The sequence below is a fragment of the Anopheles funestus genome, chromosome 2RL, assembly GCF_943734845.2.
Source record: "Anopheles funestus chromosome 2RL, idAnoFuneDA-416_04, whole genome shotgun sequence".
In the NCBI taxonomy this organism is placed as follows: Eukaryota; Metazoa; Arthropoda; class Insecta; order Diptera; family Culicidae; genus Anopheles; species Anopheles funestus.
In genome coordinates, this window is record NC_064598.1 from 20,859,065 (window position 1) to 20,875,324 (window position 16,260).

Here is a 16,260-nt window from a genome sequence, read left to right on the forward strand (position 1 = left end):
GTACTTATTTTAAATACAGTAAATTTATTATTTAAAATAATAAATTAAAATATTTCCACCAATAAAGTATTCCTAAAATAAATTATTTAAAAATATTAAACAAAAGACATCAATGCCCGATGGAGGCGCCTAGTAGTTTTCAATTGTTCCCGTAAAGCGATTACAAAAACAAAAATGTTTAAAAATTGCTTTAAAAAATCAAACATTTCGCACCAAAGTTCCGTAACACACAAACCACATTCCACCAACATTTGCTACAAGCCCGCACATGCTGCATCATGCTGGCGCGACTTTCAATCTGTATCGCGGATACATCGCTGCGTACCGTCACTCACCACATCGGGAACGCACGCGCTCACAGCATCGAAATTTCGCACACATTCGCACATTCGCCACTCGCTGAGTGCGGCACTCAGCGTATAAAATTCGCGAACCATCGAGCCTCTCCCCAACTCTCCGACCCCGGCACGTTCTACGGCCATGTTCCAAAAACTCCTTGCCCCTGAATAACGCGTTATGCGTTGGAAAATGCGTTACTTTATTTATTTTGCTAAGGGTTTTTTTCAAACTAACGCTTTTCTTTGTTAAATAGACGTATGATGATAAAATGCATAAAACTAGACTCACGACCACCGTTGCACAGCATCGCTGTGTCACCCTGTGCAGCGGACGACACCCCCCGATTTTCGATGGCGTCTTTCTTTCCCCTCCAACCCGACGTTTGGTTCTTTCGCATTCGCGAATTCTTTATTACAGTATGCGTGTCGCCTAACGTACGTTACCGATGTGGTTGTGGGGTCCAAAAAAACGTAGGCAAACGTTCCTTCACATTCAAACCTTTGGCTGTGCTGGGTGTGTAGCCGGCACTTTTTGTCCGGCGAATTGTGGTGTGTTAGGGCAAACGCACTTACACAGCGCACCCGTTCGTGTGGGGTTTTGTGGCCCGATGTTGTGACGGTTTTTGTTCCATACTCTCTTTCGGGTGTAGTAAAAGCCGGAATTTTAAGCAGTGATTTTTGGTTATTGTTGTTGCTGTTTTCAGTGGTACATACAGCATATAAAATTACACGTTTACCGTTTAAGAAAGAACTGGTTCGTTGTGATGTCCTTTGTTTATGCTCCTGGTTCCCGGTTTGTTTGTGATATTGTGAGTCGTACAGGAAAGCTGTGTTTTTTTTCACGCACAACCACTGCCCTTTAAAAGTGTGTGATTTTTTTTCTTCGGAAGTTACCTTGCAAAATACCTACCCCTAAAAAAAATAGCTACCCCCAACGAATTGAAGTGAGGAACGCTACAAGTGACAGCTTTGTTTTCCACAGCCGAACATGATTTTTCTTCAATCTAGTGTGCGTCTCGAGCATAGGATCCACCTTTCACCGATTGGGGTTTATGTGGAAGATGGGAACGGTGGGGTGGCGGGGGAAGGGGTGAGTGAACTGGTCTGATATTAGATCACCAATACAAGCGGACGAACTACTTGTCGGCGGTTCGTTAGTGACTGAGAAAGGCCTCCGTTAACTCGTTGTGCTGTTCCTTACAGAACAATTTCTAAACACAGTTTGAACAGTTTTTTGACGGTATTTTGACAGAATCGCACTGACACTAACCCGATTCGATTACACCTCCAACTCCACCGCTATGGTGAAAACAAAAGAGTTTGACGCGTACCAATGTGTTGGTGGTGGATTGCTTCTCGTCCAATCAAACAGTTATGTTTGGTAGGTTTTTTGGCGAGCATATTTCGTCTCACTAGCAAACTTGTTTCCATGCTGTTTCCATTGCCAATACAATTAAACAGTGCGTACACTTTATACCCGCCGGCTATTCTACACATAGGAGCATAGTGGAAAAGAGATAGCACGATATATTGGGTGTCCATGGTTTGCACCTTCCCTTCAAAGCCGCCCTTCATCCCCCCCCCCCCCCCAAAACCCTCTTTTGCAGGGTTTTCCCCTGCAGTCTACGGCTGCCACCAGCAACTCGTTTTCTTAGCAATCGCGCGATTTGTTTTTTCTTTCATTCCCTATAATCTAAAGGCAAACCGATCTCAATTCTACACTTACCTTCGGGTTCGGTTGGTACTTGCAAAACCCGGTACCTTTCGCATTCGCAAAATCAAAACGTTGTACATCATTTTACCAGTGTATGTGTGTGTGTATGTTTCTTTAAGTGTGTGCGGCGACTGCTTTGGTTCCGTTGTATGATGACGTTGAACGTCCCTTTTGGAACGTGAACCACCATACCAACATAAAAGCAACTACTAGAGGAAAAAGCATACGAATGTGTCGAAAACTGGAAAAGAAAAACGGAAGAATCGGAGACTGGTGTCCAAACATGAAAAGGGACTTACCATGTGACTGTGTCCATGTGTATATGTGCGTGTGCTGAGTCTGTTTGAAAGAGAAAGAAAAGCGAGATAGAAATTAAAATCGCACCGGGTTTTTTTTTTGTGTGCGAGTGATAAAAAGGCTAAGATTTATCCTCGCCCCTTCCGTGCCTCCATGCTTCTTCTCCCCTAATCTGTGTGCATTCCCGGTACATTCCCGTATATAATAAACCCTTTTTCTTTCGAAAGGCAAATGTGTGTGTGTGTGTATGTGTGTGAATTGTTTCCTCTCTTTTTCGTTTGCTGTTGGAGGTTTTTTGTTTGTCCGTCGTCGTTGGTACGATTTTTCGCGACAAACTAAAAAGGCAGGAAAAAAAATCTTTGCCCATTCAACATCAGACGGACGGATGTATGTTGCGCTCCGCATGTTGCGTACCGTGCTCCTACGGGGTCACATTGTTGATTTTTTTCCCTTCGTTGTGTGTGCGAACGTGAACCACCAGCCGGCAGCTCCCTAGCTCGATGGTGGTACGGTTAGTTTTCGGCGCTTCTCAGCCCTGGTCGGATGACTTGTCGCGACATTACGCGCATTCGTCGGGATCGAAGGAATCTCGCCGTGTGTGTCTCGCCGTCGGGTTTTTTTTCTGTTTGTTTGTAATAGCCCTACAACTAAACCCACTCTCGGACGTCGCGTGAAATGATGAAAAACTGCACCAATACGCGCGTGTGTGTATGTGAGACCACGCTTACCGGTGTTTCCGCACACTCTTACGGCCGAGGGGGGTTGGGTGGTAGTTTTTTTGTTGGGTTTTCATTTTCCCACTTTCCTCCCATAGTGGGGGGAATACCGCTGTAATACAACGGTAAACGTTATTGTGCGTGAAAAGCTTCTGTGTTAGTGTGTTTGTGTGTTTGGACGAGAAGGATTTGCTTACCCCGTCAGCACCGTGATGGGTTCAATGCATTTTCTTGACCCTCAAAGGTCCACCCGACCCGGCAGGTTGATCGTTTAGGGGGGTGTGAAGCAATTTGTGAATTTTCGGATAAGGAAACGCGTGGACTTTTGCGTCCTTTCACGGTGATGCTGTACTGAGCATCAAAATTTAACGGCACAATACATTCCCAGTTTGACAGCAGAGTGCTTAGCGTGACCTAGTTGTGTTTGCTGCCTACTAGATGTTTCGTGATTGTGAAGCAAATCGTCATTCGCATCATTTTCTAGTGTAGGTGTGTGTACGTATTGGTGTCGGTAATATTAGCGAACAATCATCTATTCGGCTGTCCAAGCATATTCCGATCTAATCTCATAGTGGTTTGGCCTGCAAAAAAAATAAAAGGACATTTCAGAAGCTGGTGAATGTTTTTTTTTGTGATTTAAAAGGATCTTCTCGTTCATGTTGAATATCATGCGGAATCACTGGTACGCTTTTCATGCTCCAGTGTATAACGATCGTTGAAGGCTGTGATCTCTTCTCGCCGTTCACAATCACTTACTTGTAGCTAGAGCAAGAGAGCAAAAGCCAGTATACATATAACGCAACTCCGTGAGGCGAGGGGACAGTAGGTGCAGCTAAACCATTTGATTAACACCAACAATTGGTGAACTAACTTTTGTTCTACTTGTAACGGCCAGCACCACGTATAAGGAGAAGATCATCTAAGTAAAGAAGAACTGGCAGGCCGCAACATCCGACTACAAAAGGCGGGCAGGAAAGGGATGAAGGCGGTAAATAAGTGGGTTTTTTGCGTGAAAGAGAAAAGTGATTTGGTGAAAGTTCACAAACTTGGCAGCAGAAAAGAGGAAAGTTACACCGAATGTGTGCGGGGATCGTTTTGCTCGAAACAGCTCGAATAGCGTTCAGGCCAGCCTCCATATTGGTTGTGCCCCTTGATCATCATCGATCGACAGCAGTAATTTGTGGGTGTGAAAAAATGGGGAAAAGTGTCTTCTATGAAGAAAAGGGGGGATCGGTGATCGGTTAGGACATTATTATAATCTTTTTTCCCTTTCTCTCTCTCTTTCGCTTGATGATTTCGTACCATTTTTTTTTGTTTGCTACGGAAAGTGCTCGAGTTTTTCGCCAGGAAGCTCACTGTTGCGCATGTTGTGCGTGACTTACCGACGGAGAGAAGTGTGTGCGTGCGCGTGTGTGCGATTTTGCTCATTTCCGACGTGCGTGGACGACGTGTAGCGTGTGCGTCCGTCAAAAGTATTGCAGCTAAATTTAAGCTCTTTGTTTGAGCAACCTTAAGGATATAAGCAGCATTATTGTTTGGAGACGTTCCACTGGGCATTGTGAACTTGTGACAAAAGTTAGGCTAACATCAAATATCTCCTCTCAAATTCCAGCGCCATTCAATCACGGCCACCAACCCGGTTCGGTGGAGTGGAGTGAGATGTGATGTATCTATCGAATTGTATGTGTGCGTTTAGGTTAGTGTGCGCGTGCCTGTGAAGCGGGGTGGGTGTGTTCATCGCCCGTTTCGCGAATTGTTCCTGCGTTTGTGCGAAATTGTGCTGATAGTGAGATTAAGCGAAAGAAAAATTACGATAAACGCGGGATCAGCAGTCGTGTCAAATCGGAAAGAAGCAAAGGAAAGCCGACGAATTTCGGAGGCTCTACTCGGTCGGTAAGTGTCGTCTGCATGAAGACAAACCACAGTGCTGCCAGAAATGGAAGAATTTCTTGAGAGAAATTGCTAAGATCATGCCGTCAAATTTGTAGTCTCTCATTAAATAAAAGAAAAATCGCATTAAGCGAGAGAAAAGAAGGAAAACCGATATGAAGATCCTTCACGATCAGCGATGTCTTTGTTACAGTTTCTTCATTTTTGTCTTCTTTTGGTTTCCGTTTTGACATTTCATATACCGACGCAACACGGCGAGCGTTTACTAACTGCTCGAATCGTGCTGCTCGAAATTAGAAGAGGGGTAGAAACTTTAGGGTTAGCAATTAGGTTCGGCACCAGGGAGCTGCTGCGTTGGAGCCAGTACTCTTTGGTGACATTTGTTCGGCTTTCCATTGCAAACGATCGTGTTAAAATTGTGATTAAAGTAAGGAGAAAAATAACGAACCATCTGCATCCGCTTACGAACGCGCTCGTACACGCGATCGTACACGTAAGAAAAAGGACAAAATAGTGATTAAACGATGATGAGCATAACGCCGAACGGCGGCACACATCTTGCACGCTTTATGTGGCTCACATGCGCGCCGCCATTTTGTTTTTTCGCATGCTGGTGTATTGATATTTGCTCGGGTTTCATGCAACGCGTTTTCGAGCTTTCTTCGCTTCTTGCTGGTGGCGCGTTTGTTTCTGCTTCCTACTTCGGTTCCTTTCCCGTTTTTTTTTGTTTGGTTTGTCTGCCTGCCATTAAAACCTGGGGACAACTCCGGTCCGGCTCCGTTGGTCATAATCGTCACCTTGCTTTTTTATTTTTTGTTTCTGGTTGCGCTTTGCACACGGTACCCGCACGTGCTATCTCTATCGGGTCAATGCATTTTCTCTCGCTTCATTTTTTGATATCGCTTCATTTTCTCCTCGCCGGCAGTTTGCCGGGAGTCTCCCCTTTTTTTTTGCTGTTGCACTGTTGAAGACCGGAATGCCTTCTGGCGGTGAGTTCACGCACACTTAATTGGACCGGCAGCAACCCCAGGGCGGGTGGGTTGTTGGGATCCAAACGGGATGTTGCTTTAAAAGCTAACATCACGGATGGTGATGAATGCTTTCTGAAGATTCTAAAAAGCAAAACGGTAGTGGTTTCGTTTTGCTCTTTCCGGTTTATATCATCCCCTCTCGTCCCCTTCCCCCAAAACCCCCTTAAACTCTTCTCGTGTTCGTTGAGTTCCCGACTGCTGCAGTTCGGTTTGATGGTGTAGTTTCCCACATTTTACCAAGACCCGGAAGTCGTAGGCGAACATAAAACTATTCCCTCTTATATAGCAGTGTTGGCCCTTTGCCGGAACGGAACGGAGAAGGGAGAACGAACAGATCCATTTTCTGTACGGATTTTTGCACGGGCTCTACCACATTCCACCGCCGAATGGCGAACACTACGCTGTCGTGTCTGTGAGATGGTGTGCGAACCCTAGTACGAATACCAGCGGTCGCTCGCACTTACTGTCCCGCTCTCTCGCACACACAGCTAGGGGTGAACGGGGGTTGAGTTTTTGCAGCCGGGCAGCATTGCCGGCATAACGCGCTCAACGTACGCTGTGTGCGTTTGCAATCCCCGCCGTATGTACATACGAGAGCGCACATACGAGTGCAGAGCTCGTATATGCAGAAAGTGCATCACATGCACATACAATTGCAATTGCTGCGCGCGTGTACACCGAACGGCCGTGTGTAGCACACTCAGCCGGCGACCGTTCGTTCCCGTACACGGTCGTCTTCGTACATCAGTGTTCGTCATCTTCGGGCACGGTTCGCACCGAGCAGTACGGTTTTCTGCGCCCTTGCAGCTGCATGTGCATACACGGTGACTTGAGCTACGGATACGGTCAGTACGGCAAAATCCCTCCCCTCCCCACCAAACCCCCCGTTTCCGATCATTCGGGTAGAATAACCACCAGGGTGGGTAAAATTTGTCGACCCCTTTTTTCGAGCACCGTGCCCCATCATCCAAAGGGAGTGTTGTGTTCTCGTGGCGCGCGAATGTACTCGAGTGTGTGTGTGTGTGTGTGGTCCGAGATTATCGTCCATCTTTTTCTCACACCGTCGATCATAGTTTTTTTTCGAGCAGTTCGTTTCGAGCAGTGTGCGTTAAGCGCAACACACCAGCACGTTAGCGGTTAGCGCGAAAACGGAATCACTCCAGTTCGCGGTTCGCTGTTTCCATCCGGTGGTGTGTGGTAGTAGTGGTTCACGATCGTCACATCGTTGGGCCGCGGTTGGTGCGTGTACGTACGCCTCGCCAAAAGTGCCGTCTATGTCCGTAATATTCCGGAGCCCTGTTCCGTGAAGCCAGTGCCAGGCGGCTTGCAATAAACCGCGTGTAGTTCGTGTCCCGTCACGGTGTGGTGCGGTTAGTTGGGAAAATTTTAATAGGCGATTATAATTTTATATTCTTGTTCCCGTTGAATAGTTTTTGCTTTTTTGCTTGACACCCAGGAAAAGTGCACTGCGGGAAGTTCTACCGAACACGCTAGAAGTCCGTGTGTATGTAGACCGTGAGCAGCCGAGAGCACGTGTAGTTTCGCTCCCAAGTGATCTTAGTGCTTTGACAGGTTTTCTCTGTCCGTGAGTGTAGTGCAGAAATTCAGGCAATTAGTGTGATTAGATCATTGAAGCGTTTACATCCTTCAAAGTGAGTGTTGGTTATAGCTTTTAAATACGGTGCGTGCGTGTATTGCTCACCGAAAGCACTCGAAAGGTGAGATTGTAGGAAGGTGTTACTGGAAACAGCAAAAAAAAAGTTTAGCATAAGTAGTGGCGATAGATTTTATAATGTTAAAATGTTTGTTTACTTACCAAATAAGGTCTTCAAATGTTAACAATATTTAGAATAGGATAAAGTTCTTAGTATGAGAATCAAAACTCCTCGACAAGTCTATGCATACGTCCATAGTCTTTGTCTATTTCATGATGTACCTTACGGACGACGAATATCGCTTCAGCTCAAAGAATCTTAAATTCAATAAGGAAGAAGATCCTTGGAAAATGAATTCTTGTTATACTTCCTGTTCCAAATTTTCAATATCCACACCTCTTTTGTTTGGAGGGGGACTCTTATTAAGATATACTGAGTGTGACAATGAATTCATGGAATTGCAAAAGCTCCAAGGATATAGAAATCCCTATCTGCAATAAAATTTAATTCCTGCTGTTTTTCCCCCGAAACACTTATTAATCTGTTTTATCGCTTGTCGAATAAAATCACGCTGATCCTATCCTGTTGTTCCGCATTTTAAAGTTCTGCTCCTTCCCATTAGGGGTGTGTTTCATAACGAATTAAAAGCACATTTTCATTGCCAATGTGCAAGCGTTTTACGTAAAAGATTTAGTTTGCTACACAAAGAGCAATGCGGCATTGTGCTGCGCTCATTAGAAACACCTCGCGCACACCCGGTAACGATTATTTATCGGCCAGAGACATAAATCGAATTTATCGTTCGGTGGTGCGAAAATGGCTCCAGCCTGCCAGCGCACGGAGCACTACCTGACTTGCCACCAGCACAATCGGCCCCATTGGCAGAGTGGAGATTGGTGTGAGAATGGCGTTAGCGAGTACAGAAAAACATCATAAATCCTTTTAACCGGAAAACGGAAGAACAGCGAAGGGTGTACACCAGACTTGGGATATGAATTTCTCCAGTTTCGTCTGGTTTCTTGCAAGATTTCCTGGATGTTTGGTAGTGTATCCTTTTTGGAAAATCGTTGGCAAAGTACAAAAAAAAACCCAGGTAGTTGCAATTTTTATGCTTCATGTTTGATTGTGGTTGTTGTGTTGTGCTGCAACGCCAACCTGCACAATCTTTTTTTCCCCCATTTTGGCACAGGTTTTTGCTTTGGCAGGCTGCCCACAGTACGCCCCAGTGTGTGTTGGAGTCGGAACTCCATATATACGCATACATACACACACACACACACACACACACACACACACACACACACACACACACACACGCACCCATTCACAGCCATACTCATTCTGCTATTTCTTCTGGTCCCATCCAACACACACCGGTATGTCGTCTCACCGGCTAAAAATATCGATTTTGTCTGTGCTTTTTAAATGCTACGGAAAGGGAGCCCACCACTGTTAGCAAAAAAAAGTAACACACGAGGAAACTTCCTCTGCTCCCGTGCAGCCTGGGTGGGTGGGGCACAACAACAACATAGCCCCCGATCGGGCTATGGCTGCGTCGGCATAGTCCCCCCCCAACCCCCAAACTCGAATGCCGAGTGGGCTCAATGCCGTCTAGCCGTTGGGGTTGGTCATAGCCTTCGCACGTTGCAGGACGCGTGTCATAGATGCAGTGGGCGAGACTGAAATAGACGATAAAGAAAATTAGTGTGTGTTTTTTGGGTGGGCGTGTGGGTGTAAAAGGAAGCGAAGGATACAACACGTAACACACAAGCAGTCCGTTTCGCTTAGTAGTAGTCGTCGTACACGGAAGAACGAAAGACTTGCGTACGGTTTAGTGTGTAGCAGGTCACTACTAACGCAAAGCCAATGGTTGCGCATGTGTGTGTGCTTGGTACGGTTGTCCTTTTCCTTATGCTGTATATAACCGTTTCTTACCCGTTCATGTCCTACGCAACTGCTGACTGGAGTACGTGTTGTGTGTGTTGGTGTGGTTGCGTCGGAAAATTCCCGACCGTGGTGCGCATTTACCCGGTTGGGTAAGGGCACCCACATTTCCCACATGTTCTCGTCGGTTGGTTGACTGGTTTTTTTTTGTTGTTGTTGTATCCGGGACGTCTCTGCTTGCTCGTGGAACCGTCTGGTGTGGTGAAGTGGGTATGGCAGTGTCTCTGACGGAGGAAAATCGACGTCACACCGCTCACACTTTTCCAACTTGGCTTTATCCAGGATCTCACGTCTGTGTGTGTGTGTGCGCTCGTTTCTTTGTGTAGGTGAGAAATTTACCGGGAGTATTGCAGCGATGGCTTTTGGTACATAGCGACCACCACCACCATCACCACCAACCACGGACGAATTTTCCCGACATCATCGTCCCGGCAGAGAGAAGGCGCATCCCGCAAGCGGGTTGCTTCCGGGTTTTTCTTGCATTCCGGGTACTTTGCGGAGAAAATCGATTTATATACAGCTGACGAAGTTTTTCCTTCCTCCCGGACGTTTCGCACCGTCGGTAACGGGGCCGGCCGGTTGTGTGGAGGTGGATGAAACTTTTCCTTCATCGGATGATATCGTTCATGTTAAGTTGTTTTCACGTATTAGTGGGAGGTTTACTGCACCCAGTTCCCTTTCCGGGTGGCGGGGTAGCGATGAAGAACAAAATACGGAGGAAGGAATGATTGTCTGGACTTTTCCACCTCCTTTTGCCAACCTAAAAGAAGAAGCAAAAAAGAAGCTATTTGTAATTAAAAATTTCCGAAAAGAACCGGAACTTGTTTAAAATTAGTTTTCTAGAAGGTGGTTAGAATTTTGCACACACACACCACACACGCACAAACAACTTACGCTATGCTCGTTGACAGCTCCTTTTAGGACTTCCATGGCAACCAGCAGAGGGGCGCTCCTGCAATGGAGATGGTATCACAGCAAGCATAGACTTACGGTATAGTAGAATCACGTAAATGTCAGTTTGTAAAGCAACTGGTACGGTGAAACATCAGCCGGAATTGTCGCTTACCCCAATATCCGGCGTCTGGTGTGTTGGTTGATGATTAAATGAAGAAAAATTACAGCGTGTAACGTGTGTGTGTCATCTTCGCGTTAAAAACAGCTTAAATTCCGAAAGCGCAGGTTTTGAAGAAAGGAAAAAAACAGAGAAAAACGAATTAAAAACAACGAACGGTTTTGTACTTGCAAGAGAGTGTACTCTCGAAAGCTTCCTATTGAAACAACCCGGGAAAAAGCAACGTGTCAGGGTGGAAGAATAAGAAGGCGAAAAGGAAACGAAATCTGGAACCATTCCTTGACCATGAAAAACCGATTGACTAGGCTGCGCAGAATTAGTAAGAAAGGTGTGAACCAGGGAGGGATGGGTTTTGCAGGGTTGCACATGCGGTGGAATACTTTTCTGCAGACGCTTTTCCGGGAAATCTTTGGTCGTGATAGAACTAGGACTTGTCCGTTTTTTTAGAATTGTTTCATTAACACCCGGCTATTATCACCGGTAAAGGTTACTTAAAAAATGAAATTTTATTTTATTCATTCCAACGATTGGAAGCAACTAAAAAAAGGTTAAAATTGAAGGTTAGCAAACGGGTACTTGGATAGAAAATTCTTTTCCTTATTTTGTTGTGGTCCAACTCAATTCTTTCTTGCCACCACGATGTGGCGGAACCCTAAATTCATTAAAAAAAAGTTTGCCAAAAAGAAAGAATGAAACTATAAAGCGAGATAGAGGAGGATCTGCGTTTGCGAGTGGGAAAGCGCGATCTGAAAAAAAATGGTCCATCGTTGCGCGTGTTGCGTCACAGAATCGGGCGTCCAGAAGGTGAATAACCTTCAAAACACACGCGCACACGTTCAATGTTTGGTGCTGCGTTGTGTGCGTTAGAATTGAGGATCTTTTTTTCGCGTTTTTTGCCCCTAACCCTTCCCACCCCGGTGTACCATGGCGGGCGTTGTATGAAACTGCGCTACTTCCTCCTCCCATTACTACAACAAGCCAAAGCATATCTGTAAAAGCTAGCTGAAGTTGCGTGCAGGAATGGGATGCCAATAATCTAATGTAGCTTAAAACACACTTTCCCGTGCCGTAACAAATACAAACGAAACGTGAAAATAAGAGCAGCATACAAAACACACAAAAAAACACCATCATCCCCACGCACACGCACACAATCAATCAACGGGTGTTTGGCCACGCGCGTCGTTCGCGAAAAGATAATTAGTTTGCGAAAATTTTTGCGAATCTCTCTCGCTCTTTCTTTCTTTTGCGACACCAAAAGCCCGTGAGAAGAGTGCCGTTGTCCAACAGAGGGGTTAGTAAGTAAGGGATGAGTTTGTGTGGGGGTGAGAACGTAAGAAAGGAAGGGTGGATCAGTTTTTTTTTGGTGCGAACGTGCCCTCGCGATGCGCGAATTTCTTGCTTTTGTGCTTAGCAGTGTGCGGCTGGTTGCCGTGCTTCAGTAGGTCGTGTAACGCGCCCGCGCGATATCACAGTGGTAGTAGGCCAGGGAGCGAAAGAACAGATTCAGGCATCCGCTTGCACAGATGCCTGTTAGATTTAGCAAACCGGTAAAGACGAAATATGTGAAGGGACGAGGACACATACACACAATTGATTGGTACTTTGATGGCGATCATAAAGAAATTCGCTTACTGCGATAGAAAATCGCGTCTTGTTGCTAGCATATTTAGAAGCATTGCTTTTCTCTGCTACACCTATTTTCTTCTCTGGCTAGTTGCTGCGATTACCTCACCCGTTTGGGGATTTTTTTTGGGGAGTATCGTTGGCAAATTTCCACGACTCCACCTTGGAACTACACACGTTTTATCAACCTTTTTTTTTGGTTATCTGATAAAATGCAATCAGTATTGATCTCCTCGTTTACCACACATACACAACTATATACTCGTTTGTTGCGAATTTGTGCGTGGGTGGTGACACTTTCTTGAAACCTAGTGGCAACAGAGCCAATGCTTGGTACAATCTCCCTTTTTCCTTACAATTGTTTGGCAATGCTACGAGGTGTGTAGAAAATAACATAAGGAACAACTAACTCAATCGGTTTGAATGTGTATTTTGGGTTGATACCTGATGTGTGTGGTATGTAGTGTATGGACACGGCGACGATACAGCCCTTTGGACAATAAAGGAACGAAACCCGGGTGAGGATTTGACCGTTTTCATTCACTCGTGTGCGGGGCTAAGCCAATCGAGAGGGGGTTGCGTGTGTGTGGATCAGTTTATGTTGGGTGGCACGGTGAAGATAGTGTCCGTACACACGCGTATATCAGGAAGACAGAAGATCGCCACCGCTCTCTGTTGCGCGTATGTGTTTAGTGACGATAGAATGCTCTCCACTGGTGCGCGCGTGGTTTCTTTTGGCCAGAATCATACGGCTTGATGTGTGCTCCGGGAACATCCGCTGGTGGTGAACAAAAAGGATCAATAACCGACAGGAACAATACATTCGATCATTCACAAACATTCAATGTGTGATCGGTAAGGGCAGATTCCACCCCTTTCCAAGAAAAAAAAACAGATCGTTCCTGTTTTTAGTGGTAGTGTGCGAATTTTATGAAGCTAGAGAGCTTTTGTACAAAATGACAACAATTTCCCTGAATTTGTGGCTCACAGTGTTCAGTGCACAATTGTGGTACAAAGTAGTGTTTAAACAACCAACAAGTTCGTGGTGATTCTTTCGCTATTGCTACCATTATTACACATCTCATGTATTTGTTCTATCCCGTAAAGGTCAGCTTCCATTGAAGAAGGATTCTTTTGGCAGGAATAAGTAAATTGCCAACAAAAAAAAACTATCCATCCATCGATGAGAAATAATCAAAGAAAACAGCGTATCTGAAGGTCATTAGACTTAAGTTTTTTGACCTCTCGTTTCATCCGTGCGTGTGTGTCCGTTCGTGTATCTGTACATATACCAGGGGGTTGGCATAATCTGTACTCCCAATGTTTGATGATATATGTACGTTTTGCCCCGTGGTGTGCTATGCTTTTTCCTGTGTATTTTTTTTTCTTCTGTTACCACCATCTCGTTACCACTTTTGTACCATTGTGGTGGTGTTAGTGAACGTTGGTGTGTAGTGGTAGTAGTGTTCAATTGATCCCTAAGAGCAGCGCAAGTGTTTGATTCGAGATGCGCAATGTTCGCAATTTTTGTATCTGCGTAACTCCATCCCTTTTTGCAGTCAACCCCCGTACAGGGCTTAAAGGATCGCGGCACGTGTAGTGAACAAGTGTATGTGTCCAGAAATTCATTTAAAATTTTCCCAACAAATTAATATTTCTTTAGTCTTTTAAACAGTGATACATTCCACCCTTAACGGGGTAGGGGTGTATTTGGTTTAGTGTGTTAGAAAGAGTTCTTATGCGTGTGTGTGTGTGAGTGGATTTCACCATTGAACCATTTTAGTTTTTGGAAGGTGGCACAGCTCAAAATCAACCAACTGACACTCACGAGGGAGTCACTGCAAGTTATACAATGTTTTCTATTCCAAAAAACACACAATTTCAGTGTAAAAGTAAAAAAACAAAACTTGTGAAAATTGCAGAATTTTTCTTAACCAACTGAGCGCCTCAAGTCACGTCGCTTGTATCTCCTTGGGCCACATTCTGATACACTCACGCACACACCTTCATGCACCGTATGGGGTTGCTGGGACAGGGGTGGAATTGAAGGATGTTGAACCCCCGCTCTCGGGGGTTGCGGGAATTGAAAGTAGCCCGTTGCGCAAGTTTTTTTTTCGCAAACGAACACACTCGGTCAGAAGATGGGGCAGTTTTGATTCTGTCGGGTGGTGTGTGCAAAAAAGAATCAAACGCCCATCGCATCCCCAGCCACTCACTCATACTGTTTTGCGCACTCACACAACGTATTTGGCCAAATTGCAAAATGGGGACACTCACGCGCGTAGCTGCTGGTACGGGTTCCGTGTTGTCGCGTCAGGGAAGCAAAATCTAACCTTGCTTCAAATGTTTTTTTACAGTACAATTACCATGTACTAACTGAGATAATGGTTTTTATAAATTTGCGTCACAATTTTAAAGATTCTATAAACCAAATTTATCGTATTTTTTTATTTTTAATGAATATTCACTGATCGTTTTTTATTCACACTGTTTTGCACAAAAGCAATGCACCGAGGCCGCGTGTATTCACATTTTTGCTGAGATCACATTTTCATAACTAAATTAGTTGATTGGTGGATGGACAGAAAGCGTGTTTTTTATCACACCCAACACCTTATATTATATATTTCTTGTAATATAATACATTACAGGAATATTTACATTTATTTAGCGAATATGTTACGCTTAACAGCCAGCCCGAATGCTCCAAACCAAACCGTTCCACACTGCGTAAGACACTGAGATCGGTGGCCACCGTTGCTGTTTTCACTTTCGGTTCACGTTTCGCACTCTGCTTTAAACTTCACATCATCCCCAAAAACAAGAAAACGACAATGCAAAAGTAGAGGCTGAAGGTCAGCGCCGCATTTGTGCGTGGCTTTTTGTAGCAAGTTTGCCAAAAACACCAAAACCACACAAACGCAAACAACCACCACCGTGTGTTGCCGTCTGTTTTGTGCGATTCTGGTGCGCGACTAGATTATGTGTGTCTCTCCCCCGACAGAGACAACAACAGCGCAAAAAAAAAACTGCGCTCAAATACCACTTTTATTTGACCCACCCCAGAGACCTTGGCCTGGTTTTTGGATCGTTTTGTTGCCGAAATATGATTATTTGCGCACGCAATCACACACACTAGCGTCACGTTCACCAGCAGATAGGAACATGCGTGTGCGAATCGCGTACGCACCCTTTCCCCATTTGATGCGTTTCTGTTTCACACAAACTAGAGAAAGAAAAGAAAAAACGCTCCCCCCTTATATTAGAGTTCGTCACCGGTGGATCTAAACATCCGCGAAAGACCGAAAAAAAAATCGGCAAACACACACACACAATCGTTAAAATGGCATGCGCAAAAAAACCCTCCCAAAAAAAAACGCATAACAAAACACACACCTAACCATCAAGCGACGGGTTTTGCACATCTCCTTTGCCTTTGATCTAGGCCACCGGCCAGTGCTTGATAATCTATACGCACTGCCAGTGTACCACTACCACTACGAGCGAACCGTGTGCCGGTTGCGCACGCGGTACCCCGTCAGCGTGACCTACTTTACGCGAGCAGACGCGCGAATTTTTGCCTACGCACCGGCATGGCACCGCGCGTTCGCAAAACGCGTCGCTCCTTTCATTCACTACTCTCTTCCTCCACCTGCCCCTACCACTCCACACGCACTCTCTCGCGGTGACTAACATCAACGATTGTGCGCTACGCAACGGCGATAAAGCGAACAGCATCAGTGCGCGCTGTGCGTAGAACAAGAGAGCGCTAGAGAGAAAGAGAGCGAGAGTTGAAGAGGTATGAGAAGAAGGTATCGCGATTTTTAAACGCACACACACACCGTCGTTTAAAGTGCGTACGGTTGCACAAGGGTGGATTGGAAGAGGGTGCGAGGGTGGTGGGGTAATGGCAAGGCGAGTAGTGGAGCGCGGGTGCGTCGCGAAACGGAGTTTGCAAAAAAGATCCACATCGCAAC

The 16,260-nt window shown here is 45.4% G+C and overlaps 1 protein-coding gene across 16 annotated transcripts in view; it reads left to right on the forward strand.

The window, feature by feature from the left end:
* The window catches only part of LOC125763070 (heterogeneous nuclear ribonucleoprotein R), a 55,888-nt gene that overhangs the window by 6,681 nt on the left and 32,947 nt on the right, over positions 1–16,260 (forward strand). For 5 of the 16 annotated variants that reach the window (XM_049425855.1, XM_049425853.1, XM_049425852.1 and 2 more), the window contains exon 1: positions 10,685–10,985. The exons of 7 other annotated variants lie outside the window; for them this stretch is intronic. In XM_049425855.1, the coding sequence (XP_049281812.1) occupies positions 10,943–10,985 (43 nt within the window). In that variant the 5' untranslated portion in view covers positions 10,685–10,942. Of the gene's footprint in view, positions 1–4,517; positions 4,959–6,711; positions 6,832–7,157; positions 7,705–10,684; positions 10,986–16,260 lie in introns of those variants that run through there. 4 more of the 16 variants (XM_049425866.1, XM_049425854.1, XM_049425865.1 and 1 more) reach the window with 4 other exon arrangements.